Below are 15,762 nucleotides of genomic sequence, written 5' to 3'. Positions count from 1 at the left end.
GAAGTTGATGCTGCTCCTGCCTTGAAATTTCGAAAGGCACGAAAATTAGACTGTTTGGCCTTTGATTTGGCCCTGTCCTGAGGAAGGGTATGACCCTTGCCTCCAGTAATGTCAGCAATAATTTCCTTCAAGCCAGGCCCGAATAAGGTCTGCCCCTTGAAAGGAATGTTGAGTAATTTAGACTTTGAAGTCACGTCAGCTGACCAGGATTTAAGCCATAGCGCCCTACGCGCCTGGATGGCGAATCCAGAATTCTTAGCCGTTAGTTTAGTCAAATGAACAATGGCATCAGAAACAAATGAGTTAGCTAGTTTAAGCGTTCTAAGCTTGTCAATAATTTCATTCAATGGAGCTGTCTGGATGGCCTCTTCCAGGGCTTCAAACCAGAATGCCTCAGCAGCAGTGACAGGCGCAATGCATGCAAGGGGCTGTAAAATAAAACCTTGTTGAATAAACATTTTCTTAAGGTAACCCTCCAATTTTTTATCCATTGGATCTGAAAAAGCACAACTGTCCTCAACCGGGATAGTGGTACGCTTTGCTAAAGTAGAAACTGCTCCCTCCACCTTAGGGACCGTCTGCCATAAGTCCCGTGTAGTGGCGTCTATTGGAAACATTTTTCTAAATATAGGAGGTGTGGAAAAGGGCACACCGGGTCTATCCCACTCCTTGCTAATAATTTCTGTAAGCCTTTTAGGTATAGGAAAAACGTCAGTACACACCGGCACCGCATAGTATCTATCCAGCATACACAATTTCTCTGGAATTGCAACTGTGTTACAGTCATTCAGAGCAGCTAATACCTCCCCAAGCAATACACGGAGGTTCTCAAGCTTAAATTTAAAATTAGAAATCTCTGAATCAGGTTTCCCCGAGTCAGAGATGTCACCCACAGACTGAAGCTCTCCGTCCTCATGTTCTGCATACTGTGACGCAGTATCAGACATGGCTCTAACAGCATTTGCGCGCTCTGTATCTCTCCTAACCCCAGAGCTATCGCGCTTGCCTCTTAATTCAGGCAATCTAGATAATACCTCTGACAGGGTATTATTCATGATTGCAGCCATGTCCTGCAAGGTAATCGCTATGGGCGTCCCTGATGTAATTGGCGCCATATTAGCGTGCGTCCCCTGAGCGGGAGGCGAAGGGTCTAACACGTGGGGAGAGTTAGTCGGCATAACTTCCCCCTCGACAGAACCCTCTGGTGATAATTCTTTTATAGATAAAGACTGATCTTTACGGTTTAAGGTGAAATCAATACATTTAGTACACATTCTCCTATGGGGCTCCACCATGGCTTTCAAACATAATGAACAAGTAGGTTCCTCTGTGTCAGACATGTTTAAACAGACTAGCAAGCTTGGAAAACACTTTAAAACAAGTTTACAAGCAATATAAAAAACGTTACTGCGCCTTTAAGAAACACAAATTTTCCCAAATTTTGAAATAACAGTGAAAAAATGCAGTTACACTAACGAAATTTTTACAGTGTATGTAATAAGTTAGCAGAGCATTGCACCCACTTGCAAATGGATGATTAACCCCTTAATACCAAAAACGGAATAACAAATGACAAAAACGTTTTTTAAACAGTCACAACAACTGCCACAGCTCTACTGTGGATTTTTACCTCCCTCAATACGACTTTTGAAGCCTTTTGAGCCCTTCAGAGAAGTCCTGGATCATGCAGGAAGAAGCTGGATGTCTGTGTCTAATGTTTGCTGTGCAAAAAAACGCCAAAATAGGCCCCTCCCACTCATATTACAACAGTGGGAAGCCTCAGGGAACTGTTTCTAGGCAAAATTCAAGCCAGCCATGTGGAAAAAACTAGGCCCCAATAAATTTTATCACCAAACATATGTAAAAAATGATTAAACATGCCAGCAAACGTTTTAAAATACACTTTTAGAAGAGTATGTATCTCTATTAATAAGCCTGATACCAGTCGCTATCACTGCATTTAAGGCTTTACTTACATTACTTCGGTATCAGCAGCATTTTCTAGCAAATTCCATCCCTAGAAAAATATTTTAACTGCACATACCTTATTGCAGGAAAACCTGCACGCCATTCCCTCTCTGAAGTTACCTCACTCCTCAGAATATGTGAGAACAGCAAAGGATCTTAGTTACTTCTGCTAAGATCATAGAAAACGCAGGCAGATTCTTCTTCTAAATACTGCCTGAGATAAACAGTACACTCCGGTACCATTTAAAAATAAACTTTTGATTGAAGAAATAAACTAAGTATAAAACACCACAGTCCTCTTACGACCTCCATCTTAGTTGAGAGTTGCAAGAGAATGACTGGATATGGCAGTGAGGGGAGGAGCTATATAGCAGCTCTGCTGTGGGTGATCCTCTTGCAACTTCCTGTTGGGAAGGAGAATATCCCACAAGTAATGGATGATCCCTGGACTCGATACACTTAACAAGATAAAAGACCTTTACATTTTATTAGAAGGCGGGATGGCAGACAAAGCCTTCTGAATAGAATCAGAAAAATATTCTTATATAAATTTGTACATTAGATGTTTAAAGAATAGCAATAAACAATGCATTAATACTGATGGACATTTTCTCTGCATGTAAAAGTTTATCATGATAACTTATTACAAACCATAGCTAAAGATAAAAATTCATAACATTAAAATAAATGAACTTAGCTTTGGTAGCACTGATATCAGTCAGCAGGAATCCAACAATGTTTTCTGATACAGGAACAGTTTTGAGATATCTTGCAAATGTAAGAGAAAAAAACAACATATAAAGCAAAATATCAATTTCCTTATATGACAGTTTCAGGAATGGGAAAGAAATGCCAAACAAAATAGGCCTCTGGAAACCAGAAGCAAAAAGAAATGAAGACTTAAATAATGTCAAAAGTTTGGCGCCAAGTATGACGCCAACAACTGACAAAATATTTTTTGGCGCCAAGAACATCTGCAAAAAACACGAGCGTCATAGATGACGCAACTACGTGAAAACTCTCGGCGCCAACTAAGACGCCGTAAATGACGAAAATACGTCAACAAACGTAATTCTTGCGCAAAAAAAGTCTTGCGTCAAGAATGACGTAATAAATTATAGCATTTTGCGCTCCTGCGAGCCTAACAGCCCGCAATTTAGAAAAGAGAGTCAATTTGAAAATTTCAGGTAAGAATTATTTTGTTTAATATGCATTTCCCAAAATGAATCTGACAGTCTGTAAGAAGGAAATATACTGATTAACCTGAATCATGGCAAATACAAGTACAAAACATATATTTAGAACTTTACATATAAAGTGCCAAACCATAGCTGAGAGTGTCTTAAATAAAAGAAAACATACTTACCAAAAAACACTCATCTACATAAAGTAGATAGCCAAACCAGTACTGAAACGAGAATCAGTAGAGGTAATGGTATATAAGAGTATATCGTCGATCTGAAAAGGGAGGTAGGAGATGAATCTCTATGACCGATAACAGAGAACCTATGAAATAGATCCCCGTTAGGATGACCATTGTATTCAATAGGTAATACTCCCTTTACATCCCTCTGTCATTCACTGCACTCTGAGAGGAACCAGGCTTCAGCATGCTGAGAAGCGCATATCAACGTAGAAATCTAGCACAAACTTACTTCACCACCTCCATAGGAGGCAAAGTTTGTAAAACTGAATTGTGGGTGTGGTGGGGGGTGTATTTAGAGGCATTTTGAGGTTTGGGAAACTTTGCCTCTCCTGGTAGGAATGTATATCCCATACGTCACTAGCTCCTGGACTCTTGCCAATTACATGAAATAAAGTGCTCCATCTCCTGCAAACTGCACGGTCAGGAAAGGAAGTTAACGAGGCCACACCTGGTCACATGGAGGGCCATGCAGGACCGCTCCTGCTGTAGGGAGAAAAGCACGCCAAACTGGCTGCGTAGTTATCCAAAATGAAAGCAAAACCTGAATGTACTCACATCTGCCAGAGCCACATCTCACACATGTCGCAGCATAAAACATAATAAAGTAAATCATGTATAATCTCCCTGTTCAATAATCTCCTTCCGGAGATATTAACCCTCGATTTCATACAGATAAAGGAGTCACACTGTGACGTTATCATATAAGATAAAATGAAACAATCTTACCGGAATCATCGCCGTGGAACAGACACACAGACTCTCAAGTTTGACAGTCTTGTAGCATCGCACCTGACATGGACTTAAGTGAGAAAAGCAGGCAGTGAAACTCGTCAACACTGATTGCTTAGGATTTGTTAATACGAGTCTGGATGGTTTCTCAGAAAGACTCTCCCTGTATCTCCAGACCCTAACATTCGTCAATGCTCTCACTGAGTGGCTGACAAGACTACTTAAAACTCCAGTCCCATAGTGAAGAGTACTACCCTCTATAAGAGACTACTCAGAATCTTCTGACACTTCTCTGCCATCCTCCTGTGACGAAAGGCAAAGAACGACTGGGGGATGAGGGGCGTGGGGGAGGTATTTAGGTGTTTGGCTGGGGTGTCTTTGCCTCCTCCTGGTGGCCAGGTTCTGTATTCCCACAAGTAAGGAATGAAGCCGTGGACTCTCCTTATATTAAGATGGAAACATACTTACCCATAGACACTCATCCACTATAAAACAGGTAGCAGACCAAACCCATACTGAAACATATCAGCAGCGGTTATGGAATAGGATATAATGTAGATCTATAAAGGGAGGCAGAAGACACCTCCCTGCGATTGATTACAGAGGGCCTATGAAGGATTTCCTGTGAGGTGAAAACAAAGTAACATAAACCATACCCCAAATGCATCCCTCTGACAAGCATTGTACTATGAGGGGAACCAGGCCTAAACAAAGAATAAAAAACCCTTTCACTGAAGAACACATGCACATTTCATTCTTCAATCATCTCCAGCAGAGGCAAAGTTAAGACTGAGGTATGTGTGAGGAATTTTTAAAGAGTTTTTGGGGTTTGGGAATCTTTGCCTCCTCCTATTGGTAGAAAAGAGTAATTCCCATGAGTAATGGATCATGGACTCTCACCACCAGTATGAAAAATATATATTGGTAACCTTGCCTCCTTAAGAGACCAAACTTCCTGCATTCCCCAAGACCCCTAATAAGACTGCACTCCAGCCTGAAAGACTTACATCTGTCAAGATCAGCCCAAATAGAATGAACAAAAAGAAGTCCCCTGAATAATAGTCTGATGATCTAGCCACCAAGACAGGGACGGCCTTGTCCTGGGATCCGAACAAATCCTCCAAGAAAGCAGAGTATTATCTCTGCACCATTGCTGAAGCATACAAAGCTAAAACGGCCTCATGTGAAATCAAATAGAACAGCATCCAATGCAGCAAACATTAGGTCTAGAACTACCATACAAGGAACTACTGAAAGACACCAAACTGACTGAAGATATAAACAGGCTGAAAACAACATCAACCTTTTTAAAACAAAGAAAGTCTCATAGGAGTAGTCTATTTGAACACCTAGAACAGATACTCTGGAGTTTGAACAACGGGAAGATCTTAGATTCTGAGGGAAGGAAGAAAAATGTATCTTTATTGTTCTGAACGAAAAACGATTAGGAGCATACAATAAACTTCTGGTCCTGAGGAATAAAAGCTCTCTTACCTCCTGACACTGCAGAAATTATAGAATCTAACCCAGAACCAAACAACATCCTTCCCTGAAAAGAAAGATAAAACCTGAATGTAGAAACCACAACAGCTGACCAGGACTTCAACTAGAAATAACTGCTAATGACATACTTTTAGAATAAATTTAAATTATGTCAAATAACTGGATGGCAAATGAAAACATTGCAAGACTTCAGCAACCTCAAAATGTTAAGAAAATATTTGCTGTACTGTATTCCAAAGTACAACATAAGAAGCTGGCAAAGGATACATTAATTGAAATGTAGCTAAATGATTAAAAGGGCCCGCTAGGATTTACCATCACTAAAATCAATCTGTGAGGAAAGTATATTGCTCACGGCACAGAGCTTTCTTCAATTACATTTTCACCTCTAAACCAATAGCCGTGCATTTCAACAGACATCCTAGCATGGTTATTGGTTTAGAGGTGGAAACTTCCCCTCATTGGAGTGGAGTCAAAGACAAGAATAGTTACCAGAAAGGTGGGAGTGGTTGTATAGAGCTCTTGAGGCTTGGGAATCTTTGCTCCTCCTAGTGACCAGAAAGAATGAATTGTGGACTCTCACCACCATGAAATACATTAATTTTGTTACAGGAAGTAGGGCCCCCTGTTACATACACGAAAGGTAAATCTTGAACCATAACATGAAATATCTTGGAAAGAGAAGACACAAAGAAAAAAACTATATATCACAAGTTGCCATGACTTACTGCCAAAATGTATGCAGGATTATGACAAGAGATTTTACAATATGCAGAAACATTAAAACCTGTCATTGGTTGGTTTTCATGACTCATATGAAACACAGGCTGCGTGAAGGAGAGGCAGTTATATAACAAAGCACTTGAATTAGACAAGAAGCCTTACCATCGATCTCGTGGGGTGGTATCTGTAGGCACATAATCAAACTTCACTTTCCATCGTACCCCATGTTTTCCCAGTTCTACAGCTGTGACACGTCCAGTGAACCATTCCTTATTTACACGCACCTCTACGTGCAAACCTTTATCTACAGAGAAAAATGGTGTTGAAGAAGCAGACACTGGGATTATAGTATTTACTAAACTGACAATATACTTTGAATTTTACTTTGAATGTTACTTAAATTACAGAAAAAGGCAGACAAATAAGTACAAGTTGACTGTGTGCTTCTCAAGCTTAGCTATATATCTCTCATTAAAGGGTGTTAAGAAGCAGCGGTCTTAAAGGGCCATTAAACCCAAAAATGTTCTTTCACGATTCAGATAGAGAATACAATTTTAAACAACATTCCAATTTACTTCTATTATTTACTTCTATTATCTAATTTGCTTTCCCACTCTCTGGTGAATATTCCAGAAGATTTTCTAAGTCACATAATTGTATATGGATAAATACTTACACGGGCACTCTAAAACTTCTCCCGCAACTATGACAGGGAGACAAAGAGAGAAAAAGAACAAAAATGTTCTGGAAACATCAACTGATGCACATTCACCCATCCCTTCTCTTCCAGGTAGCTCTGATCCGTTAGATATTCACACACTAGTTTCAAGCATCTCAGAGGCTTTAACACCCAAATTTGACCTCTTAAAACTGGAAATTAAACAAGACATTGCTGCCCTATCTAATGAAGTTAAACAGTTCGCCTCTAGAATATCTGAAACGGAACAAAGAATCTCTGATCTCGAGGATTTGACCGTAAACTATAAAGTCAACCTTGAGTCCACAAATAATATTATATTGAAAATGCAAAATAAAATTGAAGATCTCGAGGACAGATCAAGGAGGAATAACTTCAGGATAATAGGGGTCCCCGAGGAGAGGCAATTTGAAGATATAGACAAATTAATATCTGTCACACTCCCTCGTCTAATGCAGATACCAGAAACCTACCCACCTATCATTATTGAAAGGGTTCACAGGGTTGGCATAATGGATACACATAGAACCAATACAAGGCCAAGACCAATTATTGATAAACTGTTAAATTTTCAACACAAAGTTACTTTACTCCAGGCTTTTCGTAAACACCAACCCATTTTTTTAGGGGAAGCAAAGATTATTCAGCGGGTACCGCCACAAAAAGACGAGAGTTAGCCCCACACTGCACAAATTTTATTAAAAAAGGGGTCCAAGCAACCTTGCTTTACCCAGCTAGGTTGAAACTCACAATAGATGGACATGTACATTTTTTTGAAACAGCCCGCGAGGCAGCAAAATTTTATTCTGAATCCTTCCCCACAGAATAAAAAAACTGGGAAGTAAAAATGTATTAAGATTGAGCATGTAGCTAGATTGAATTAAAATAAAAAAACTGATTATAGTTAGTGAAAAAATAAGAGGTGAAGATAAGACCTTGTTATATGGTTGCTACTTATGGGTACACGAGGTTGCAAAATGGGAAATTGGCAACCCTTTTTTGTTCTTTTCCTTTCTTCCCCCCCCCCCCCCCCCCCTCATTTTACGTTTTCTCTGTTCTTTAGAAAATGGCTTTGGAGGATAACCTTAAATTGACCTCATGGAACATAGGTGGTCTAACCTCCCCCATAAAACGAAAGACGATACTCTCTCAACTAAGAAAAATTAAAACGGACATAGCCTTTTTACAAGAGACACATTTGAAACCAGAGGAGGTATTAAAACTTAAAGCTTCTTGGGTTAAAGAAGTCTTATTTTCCTCTACCACAAAAAGGAAACGTGGAGATGCTATCCTCTTGGGGAAGAAACTCTCTTACGAAGTCATTCAGATAGATACAGACCATGAGGGGAGATATTTAATGGTCAAAATTAAAGTATTAAAAACAATATATACACTTTGTAATGTTTATGCTCCCAATGTTTTCAGTCTTCCCTTTTGGGAAACTTTACAAAACAAGCTTCTTTTATTTTCAGAAGGTTATTTAATACTTGGAGGTGATTTTAATATGGCCCCTCAGTACCCGGTTGATAGACTCAGGCAGAGCCCTGTCCCATATAAAACCAAGAGAGATAATCTAGAATCAAAGTTATTTACAAAATTGCTCCAGAATCTGAAACTTTGTGATATCTGGAGGATCAAAAACCCTGATCTCAGGGAATTTACATGTTATTCTAGGGCGCATAAAACCCTTTCAAGAATAGACCTGGTTCTGCTAGATGAAAGAGTATGTAAAACGAAAATTACGGCCGGGATTTTTCCCTTCACTATCTCAGATCATGCCCCGATTACCCTTGACTTTCAATTAAATCCTTTAAGGAATACTGGATTTTCCTTCCCACGATTCTTAGCAACCGATTTAAAATTCAAAAATTGGCTTACTTCCAGGTTCCGAGAATTCGCATCCTTTAATCAAGAACATATATCTCAACCGGCACTATTCTGGGAAACTGCCAAGGCAGTGCTCCGCGGGGAAATCCTAGCGTATAGTATCTCTAGGTCTAAAAAACTTAAAAGAAGGGAATCTGAAACATTGAAGGCAGTTACAAATGCATATAACCGCTACATCCTACAAAAAACCTCTGAAAACTGGTCTAGGTACAGAAAAGCACTAGCAGATAGGGACTCCCTTTTACTTTATAAAAGCACCCAGAGAGATCTTAGGCTACAGGCAAAACTTTACCGATATGGTAATAGAACTGGGAAGCTATTGGCAAATTTGGTTAAGGCTGATAGAGGCTCCTCTATAACAAAATCAATCACCTCGGGCAGTAAACACCTTACCTCCCCGGAAGAAATATGTAAAGCACTTGCAGAATACTACAAGACGCTATACACTCACAAGCCCTCTAACATCATACAGAGGGAAAATTTCTGGGGTAAGTTAATCTTTCCGTCTTTACCTCCTGATTCATTAGAAACATTACAATCTCCTATTACGGAGACAGAAATTCTTTCTACAATCCAAAAACTAGCCTTTAACAAAGCTCCGGGACCGGATGCGCTCCCGAATGAATTCTATAAAATTTTAGCCCCTGACATTATACAGCACTTAACATTACTTTTCAATGACATTTATAATTCCGGAAGCATTCCCACCAAGGAATTTGTCGCGTCATACACAACTCTTATACTCAAGCCAGGCAAAGAACCGAACAGAAAAGAGTCATACAGGCCTATTGCGCTTTTAAACACAGATTACAAACTTTTTACAGCAATTTTAGCACACAGACCTCAATCCCTTCTCCCCACCATTATCCACAAAGACCAAGCGGGTTTCCTTCTGAAGCGAAACTCAGCAGCTAAAATCAGAGAGGTATTTCTGACTATAGAATATTCTAAAAAGATGGAGGAACCGGAGGGACGGGAGAGAGAGGACACTCCCGACAGGGCGATTATATCAATAGATGCTGAAAAGGCGTTTGATTCGGTACATCACGATCATTTGTTTTTCACATTACAGCAGTTCGGTATTAAAGGTAATTTTTTACGTCTCTTTAATAACTTATATAGTTACGCTTCCACGAAAATTCTGGTAAATGGTGATATGACCCACGACATAAGTCTCGGAAGAGGGACAAGGCAGTGGTGTCCTCTCTCTCCTCTCCTCTTTGACTTGGCCATCGAGCCTCTGGCTTTACAAATTAGACACCAACTGGAAGGGATCAAGGTAAAAGAAAAAGTACTACAAATCTCATTATATGCGGATAACGTTTTGGTCTATATATCGAATACAGCTAGGAATATCCCCAAACTTCTCGAAATTATAGATCAATTCAGCTCTTTTTCAGGCTACAAAGTAAATATATTAAAATCGGAACTATGCTGGCTTAAACAAACCAAAACTTCATGTGAAAATATACTGTTTTCGATAGTACAGGAAGCATTCAGGTACTTAGGTATCTGGATCTCTCCTGATCCTAAGGCATGGTACGACTTGAATGTTTTACCTGTTTTCAAGAAAGTTACGGAAGGGCTTAAAAATTGGCAGAAACTCCCTCTCTCTCTATCAGGACGTATAGCTCTTTACAAAATGTCCCTGCTTCCTAAAATTTTATACATGCTCCAGAACACCCCAATTGTTTTGAAAACAAAAGACATTTTATCGTTTAATTTGGCACTTCGCTCTTTCATCTGGCAGAACAGGAAACCTCGGATCTCATTGTCCAAATTAGCGCTCCACACAGAGTACGGGGGACTTTCTCTACCAGACATTCGAATGTATAATGTAGTGTTTCAAGCTAGAGTGGTTATGGATTGGCTAATTCTAATTATGTAACAAATTGTGAATTGGAAAACAACATCGCCTATCCATACTCCCTTATAGCTTTATTACATTGCAACAATAATATAATTCCTTCTGAAATAAAAAAGTTAAAATCTATTTATAACCCAATTCTGATGTGGAAGAAATTATGTTCTCTTTTACATATTGAATCAAGGATTTCAAGGTATGTACCACTCACAAATAACCCACAATTTCAAGCTGGGATACAATCTGCCCATTTTATTAAATGGGAATCTTTGGGCCTTATAAATGTCTCAGCTATTAGATACTGAGAGAAGATGTATTAGAACATTTAACTCTCTTAAAGAGGAATTTCACCTTTCCAACAAAATTTTCTATGCCTACCTCCAAGCTAGACACTATGCTTTTAAATTAATAAATGATTATGGTTGGGTGTGGTCTCTAGGTACTCTTGAAAATTGGCTTAATTTAGTTAAAAACAGAATTTATGCTTACCTGATAAATTACTTTCTCCAACGGTGTGTCCGGTCCACGGCGTCATCCTTACTTGTGGGAATATCTCTTCCCCAACAGGAAATGGCAAAGAGTCCCAGCAAAGCTGGCCATATAGTCCCTCCTAGGCTCCGCCCACCCCAGTCATTCGACCGACGGACAGGAGGAAAAATATAGGAGAAACCACATGGTACCGTGGTGACTGTAGTTAGAGAAAATAATTCATCAGACCTGATTAAAAAACCAGGGCGGGCCGTGGACCGGACACACCGTTGGAGAAAGTAATTTATCAGGTAAGCATAAATTCTGTTTTCTCCAACATTGGTGTGTCCGGTCCACGGCGTCATCCTTACTTGTGGGAACCAATGCCAAAGCTTTAGGACACGGATGAAGGGAGGGAGCAAATCAGGTTACCTAAACGGAAGGCACCACGGCTTGCAAAACCTTTCTCCCAAAAATAGCCTCCGAAGAAGCAAAAGTATCAAATTTGTAAAATTTGGCAAAAGTGTGCAGTGAAGACCAAGTCGCTGCCTTACATATCTGATCAACAGAAGCCTCGTTCTTGAAGGCCCATGTGGAAGCCACAGCCCTAGTGGAGTGAGCTGTGATTCTTTCAGGAGGCTGCCGTCCGGCAGTCTCATAAGCCAATCGGATGATGCTTTTAAGCCAAAAGGAAAGAGAGGTAGAAGTTGCTTTTTGACCTCTCCTTTTACCAGAATAGACGACAAACAAAGAAGATGTTTGTCTGAATTCTTTTGTAGCTTCTAAGTAGAATTTTAGAGCACGGACTACATCTAAATTGTGTAGCAAACGTTCCTTCTTTGAAACTGGTTTCGGACACAAAGAAGGTACAACTATCTCCTGGTTAATATTCTTGTTGGAAACAACCTTTGGAAGAAAACCAGGCTTAGTACGCAAAACAACCTTATCTGAATGGAACACCAGATAGGGCGGAGTACACTGCAGAGCAGATAACTCTGAAACTCTTCTAGCAGAAGAAATAGCAACCAAAAACAAAACTTTCCAAGATAATAACTTAATATCTATGGAATGTAGAGGTTCAAACGGAACCCCTTGAAGAAATGAAAGAACTAGATTTAGACTCCATGGAGGAGTCAAAGGTCTGTAAACAGGCTTGATCCTAACCAGAGCCTGAACAAATGCTTGAACATCTGGCACAGCTGCCAGTCGTTTGTGTAGTAAGACAGATAAAGCAGAAATCTGTCCCTTTAGAGAACTCGCAGATAATCCTTTATCCAAACCTTCTTGCAGAAAGGAAAGAATCTTAGGAATTTTTATCCGAAGGCACAGACATGTTAAACAGGCTTAAACTTGTCAATAAAGCACAAAAAACGTTTTAAAACAAAACCGTTACTGTCTCTTTAAATTTTAAACAGAGCACACTTTATTACTGAATATGTGAAAAAGTATGAAGGAATTGTTCAAAATTTACCAAAATTTCACCACAGTGTCTTAAAGCCTTAAAAGTATTGCATACCAATTTTCAGAGCTTTAACCCTTAAAATAACGGAACCGGAGCCGTTTACAAATGTAACCCCTATACAGTCCCAGCTACAGCCTTTGCTGTGACTTTACCAAGCCCAGAGGGGAATACGATACCAAATGACGCCTTCTAGAAACTTTTCCAACTACTTTCAGGTCCTCACACATGCATCTGCATGTCTTGCTCTCAAAAACAACTGCGCAGTAATGGCGCGAAAATGAGGCTCAGCCTACAACTGGGAAGGCCCTCCCTGACTGGAAAATGTGTCTAACATAGTGCCTGACGTTAAAAAACGTTCCCCAAGTTTATAAGTGTGAATTATCAGCATAAACATGTATAAAATGTCCAAATAAAGCAATCGATTTAGCCCATAAAAGTGTCTACCAGTTTTATAGCCCATATTAAGCCCTTTATTCTGTTTGAAACTAAGAAAATGGCTTACCGGTCCCCATGAGGGGAAATGACAGCCTTCCAGCATTACACAGTCTTGTTAGAAATATGGCTAGTCATACCTTAAGCAGAAAAGTCTGCTAACTGTTTCCCCCAACTGAAGTTACTTCATCTCAACAGTCCTATGTGGAAACAGCAATCGATTTTAGTTACTGTCTGCTAAAATCATCTTCCTCTCACAAACAGAAATCTTCATCCTTTTCTGTTTCAGAGTAAATAGTACATACCAGCACTATTTTAAAATAACAAACTCTTGATAGTAGAATAAAAAACTACAACTAAACACCACATACTCTTAACCATCTCCGTGGAGATGTTGCCTGTGCAACGGCAAAGAGCATGACTGGGGTGGGAGGAGCCTAGGAGGGACTATATGGCCAGCTTTGCTGGGACTCTTTGCCATTTCCTGTTGGGGAAGAGATATTCCCACAAGTAAGGATGACGCCGTGGACCGGACACACCAATGTTGGAGAAAGTGGTATAACCTCAATTTCATATATCTACCAAAAATTAATTTCTTTTAAAGGCCCAGTTACAATAGAAAAACTACAGGCTAAATGGGCAGCAGCTTTAGAGGATACCTCACTGGAGGCTTCTGTGATAACTTCATCATTTCAAGTGATTTCGAATGCTACCCTCGCCGCCTCCTGGCGGGAGGCACATGTTAAACTAGTGCATATGACATATTTTTCTCCAGAGAAAGGAACTAAATGTCGGAACCCTAGCTTTAATAAATGTCCAAAATGCTTTTACGTCGGCCAGCCTCATACATATGTTTTGGCACTGTCCAAAAGTGAGAAATTTTTGGTTAAAGATCCAATACTGGTTAAATAACATTGTGGGCATTCCCTCCTTGATCTTATCCCCTTCAAACATAATTTTCCCTGTCACAGACCTTGGCCTCCCCCAGGATAAACTTAAACTAGTCACCTTAGTAATACTAGCAGTTAGATATTTGATTCTGAAAAAATGGAAGTTGAAAGGAACCCCTAGCATTTCAGAGGTAAAGAACTGCTTAAAGAAGCAGTGCATTATCGAACAACTTGACACCAATCTTCAAAATAATCATTGAATTTTATCAAAAGCCTCCCCCCTAGTGAGGTTGAATACTTAATCTACCCATTTAGAGACTCGGAATTGGTCCTCCTAGGAATGTGGTGATCCTCCACAGCCAAAAGTTGAGTTTCTTGTCCCTTTTTTTTTTTTTTTTTTTCTTTTCCCCCTCTCTTCCTTAATTTTATCTTTCTTACCCTGCTTTGGTTCTGTTTAGTTAACGAAAGTTTAAAGTGAGTCACGTATATCAAAAAAAAAAAAAAGAAAAATATAAAAAATCCAACTATATGTACAAATATCACATAAAAGGGCATTATTGAATCATTAAGAGAAAGTAAAACTTGATGTTTTGGAATTTTTTTGACTTGTATTGCATTTTGTTGTACCTGGCTCTGCGTGGCATAAAAAGGTTGAAATTATTTGATTGTACACATTGATGGATATAAATAAACAATTAAAAAAAAATGGTATTCTCTATCTAAATCATGAAAGACAAAATTTAGGTTTAATGTCCCTTTAAGACTTAACTCGTCCGCCACCTCTGAAGCAGCAGACAGCAATCAGCACAATCGGATACGATCTGGTTGATTGACACGCCCTGCTAGCGACCAATTGGAAAAATAATTTGCTGCAAACAAGGTGATAACGCATCCCAAACATTTTTAAAATAAAGACAAGGGAAGAGGATAAAAAGGTCAACTGTCCTTACACATTTGTACTAATCTGCAAAGCTATATTTACACTGTAGATGCTTATGGATATTTGCATAATGTGTTAGCGCATTTTATTATTATAAAACTGCATGTCTCAATGTGTTTATCCCCATATAGGTAGATAAATTAACATAAACGTACATTTTTTCTCTTTAATGGTTTGGATAGAGCATTGAATTTTAAACAACTTTACAATTTACTTCTATTATCACATTTGCTTCATTTTCATGGTATCCATTGCTGAAGGAGAAGCAATGAACTACTGGCAACTAGCTGAACACATTGCTTGAGCCAATGACAATAGTCATACGTGCAGCCACCAATCAGCGCCCAGTAGTGCACTGCTGCTCCTGAGCCTACCTAGGAATGCTTCTCAACTAAGGATATCAACAGAACAAAGCAAATTAGATAACAGAAGTAAATTGGAAAGCTTTTTAAAATCGCATGCTCTATCTGAATCATGAATGTTTAATTTTTACTTTAGTGTCCCTTTAAAGTACACTCAAGGTCATTAATGCACTAACGCCAAACAGGAGTTGAATATATATCTAGCTGCCAATCACCTGCTGTGTCATGCTCAGTAGCAGAACTTTAATAACGTATTTAACCCCTTTGTGGGGGTTAAACAAACTACTAGAGGCACAAAAAGTAGTTCAGTAATCAAATGCTCTAGCACATGAGAGCATTTTTACTATTGCACTACTATAGATCTTTAAAGGGACACTAAACACCTGCTTAAGATTTTCTGAACTAACTGTT

The 15,762-nt window shown here is 39.3% G+C and overlaps 1 protein-coding gene across 1 annotated transcript in view; it reads right to left on the bottom strand.

The window, feature by feature from the left end:
- Window positions 1-15,762, bottom strand: part of LOC128649132 (ATPase MORC2-like) — a 457,352-nt gene that overhangs the window by 75,905 nt on the left and 365,685 nt on the right. Inside the window, 1 exon segment of the mRNA XM_053702217.1 lies at window positions 6,512-6,653. Within this exon segment, the coding sequence (XP_053558192.1) occupies window positions 6,512-6,653 (142 nt within the window).

Source organism: Bombina bombina, chromosome 2 (assembly GCF_027579735.1).
Source record: "Bombina bombina isolate aBomBom1 chromosome 2, aBomBom1.pri, whole genome shotgun sequence".
Lineage (NCBI taxonomy): Eukaryota > Metazoa > Chordata > Amphibia > Anura > Bombinatoridae > Bombina > Bombina bombina.
This window is presented reverse-complemented; position numbering and strand designations above follow the sequence as displayed.